Source organism: Dendrobium catenatum, unplaced genomic scaffold (assembly GCF_001605985.2).
Source record: "Dendrobium catenatum unplaced genomic scaffold, ASM160598v2 original_scaffold_203528, whole genome shotgun sequence".
Taxonomy (NCBI): Eukaryota; Viridiplantae; Streptophyta; class Magnoliopsida; order Asparagales; family Orchidaceae; genus Dendrobium; species Dendrobium catenatum.
The window spans coordinates 1-1,354 of record NW_021521942.1 but is presented as its reverse complement, the minus strand read 5'-3'; the positions used below and the strand labels follow the sequence as shown (position 1 = coordinate 1,354).

Genomic DNA, 1,354 nt, shown 5'->3' with positions numbered 1-1,354 from the left:
TTCATATATAGCAATAAGATATGGAAATTTTAATTTGATTAATGTGACAAAGACTAGTGCATTTTAATTATTTGCATGACTCTATACTCCCTTGAATCGAATATCACGTGCAAAGTTCTTATAATATGAGCATATATCACTTGTTTTTAGAGCTTTTCAGTAATTTCGGTCTTTTTTTTTTTCAAGGTAATTTATTTTGAAATTCGCATTTCAATATGCAATCTGCAGGCAATGTGCAACCCTATGAATTCATTCTTCCGCCAAGTTGGAAACAAACAAGAGTTGCCAACATACTTTCTGGAAATTATTGCCAACCCAAATGTGCTGAGCCATGGGTGGAGGTGAAATTTGAAGATGAAAAGCAAGGCAAAGTTCAGGTGGTCGCTTCACCTTTAATACGCCTAACAAACAAGCCTAATGCAACTATTGAAGATATTGGAAGCCCTGAGAAGGTGATTGCTTCTCTTGGTCCATTTGTGACGGGTAACACGTATGATTCTGATGAGCTCCTTGAAACATCAATAGAGAAGCATGGCAATCAAACGGTATGTTTTTTCATGTATATGCATTCATAATATTGTATTCATTTTGATCTGCTGTTTGTCTATAATCACCGTTAAGCATGATGTTCAGTTATTTTTGTTCAGAAAATAATCCAATGCAAATGGCATCGTTAGGATTTAGGTGGATTTAAGCATTTAGTTGTAGTGCACATGCTGTCAATGATTGGTACACCTTTTTTTTTTTTTTTTTAATGATTGGTACACCTCATTTCTCACACTCAATCAAGATCATACAATGGAGGTATTGGGCCGAATGCGATCTAGTTGGATCATGTTTGATCCAAATCGTATCTGAAAGAGATTATCTTGTTGTTTGAGAGATCAACTAGTTCATAATTTACTCCTAACAACTCCCTATCTGACTTGCTTTGTTTGACCATCATTAGTTAGTGGTTGACCAAATTTTTAGGATTGTTGGACGTCGCTCTTCGACAGGATTGCTATAATTGCTTGCCACTTCATCCATGATGCCAAAATGTCACGTTCGTCTCTTCATTCATGTTAGACACGTCAACCACATTGTCATTTCCAGAGCTGTTAAGACTACTATTTATTCATTGATTGTTATGCAAGAATAAGTTTTTGGACCATTGTATATTTGAATAAATTTTGTTACAAAGAGAGGAGATATTGAGTATATGTTTGGGAGAAAACTTCAAACATTTTGGTGTTATTATTGTGCCCAATAGTGGATGTAGGCTATCATTGGAGCCACTTATATTCTAGTATTCTTTTATTTATTTATGAGCTTATTGGGCCTATTGTATAATGCCTTCATCAGTGGAGTAAAC

General features: G+C 35.0%; 1 protein-coding gene across 1 annotated transcript; it reads left to right on the top strand.

Annotated features, from left to right (window-relative positions):
* Nucleotides 1-228: 228 nt before the first annotated feature.
* Nucleotides 229-545, top strand: LOC110102692 (psbP domain-containing protein 6, chloroplastic; the record flags this gene model as incomplete). The annotated part of the gene is made up of 1 exon (XM_020831132.2): nucleotides 229-545. A coding segment is annotated over one exon (317 nt), but the record flags the coding sequence as incomplete, so codon positions are not given.
* Nucleotides 546-1,354: the final 809 nt, after the last annotated feature.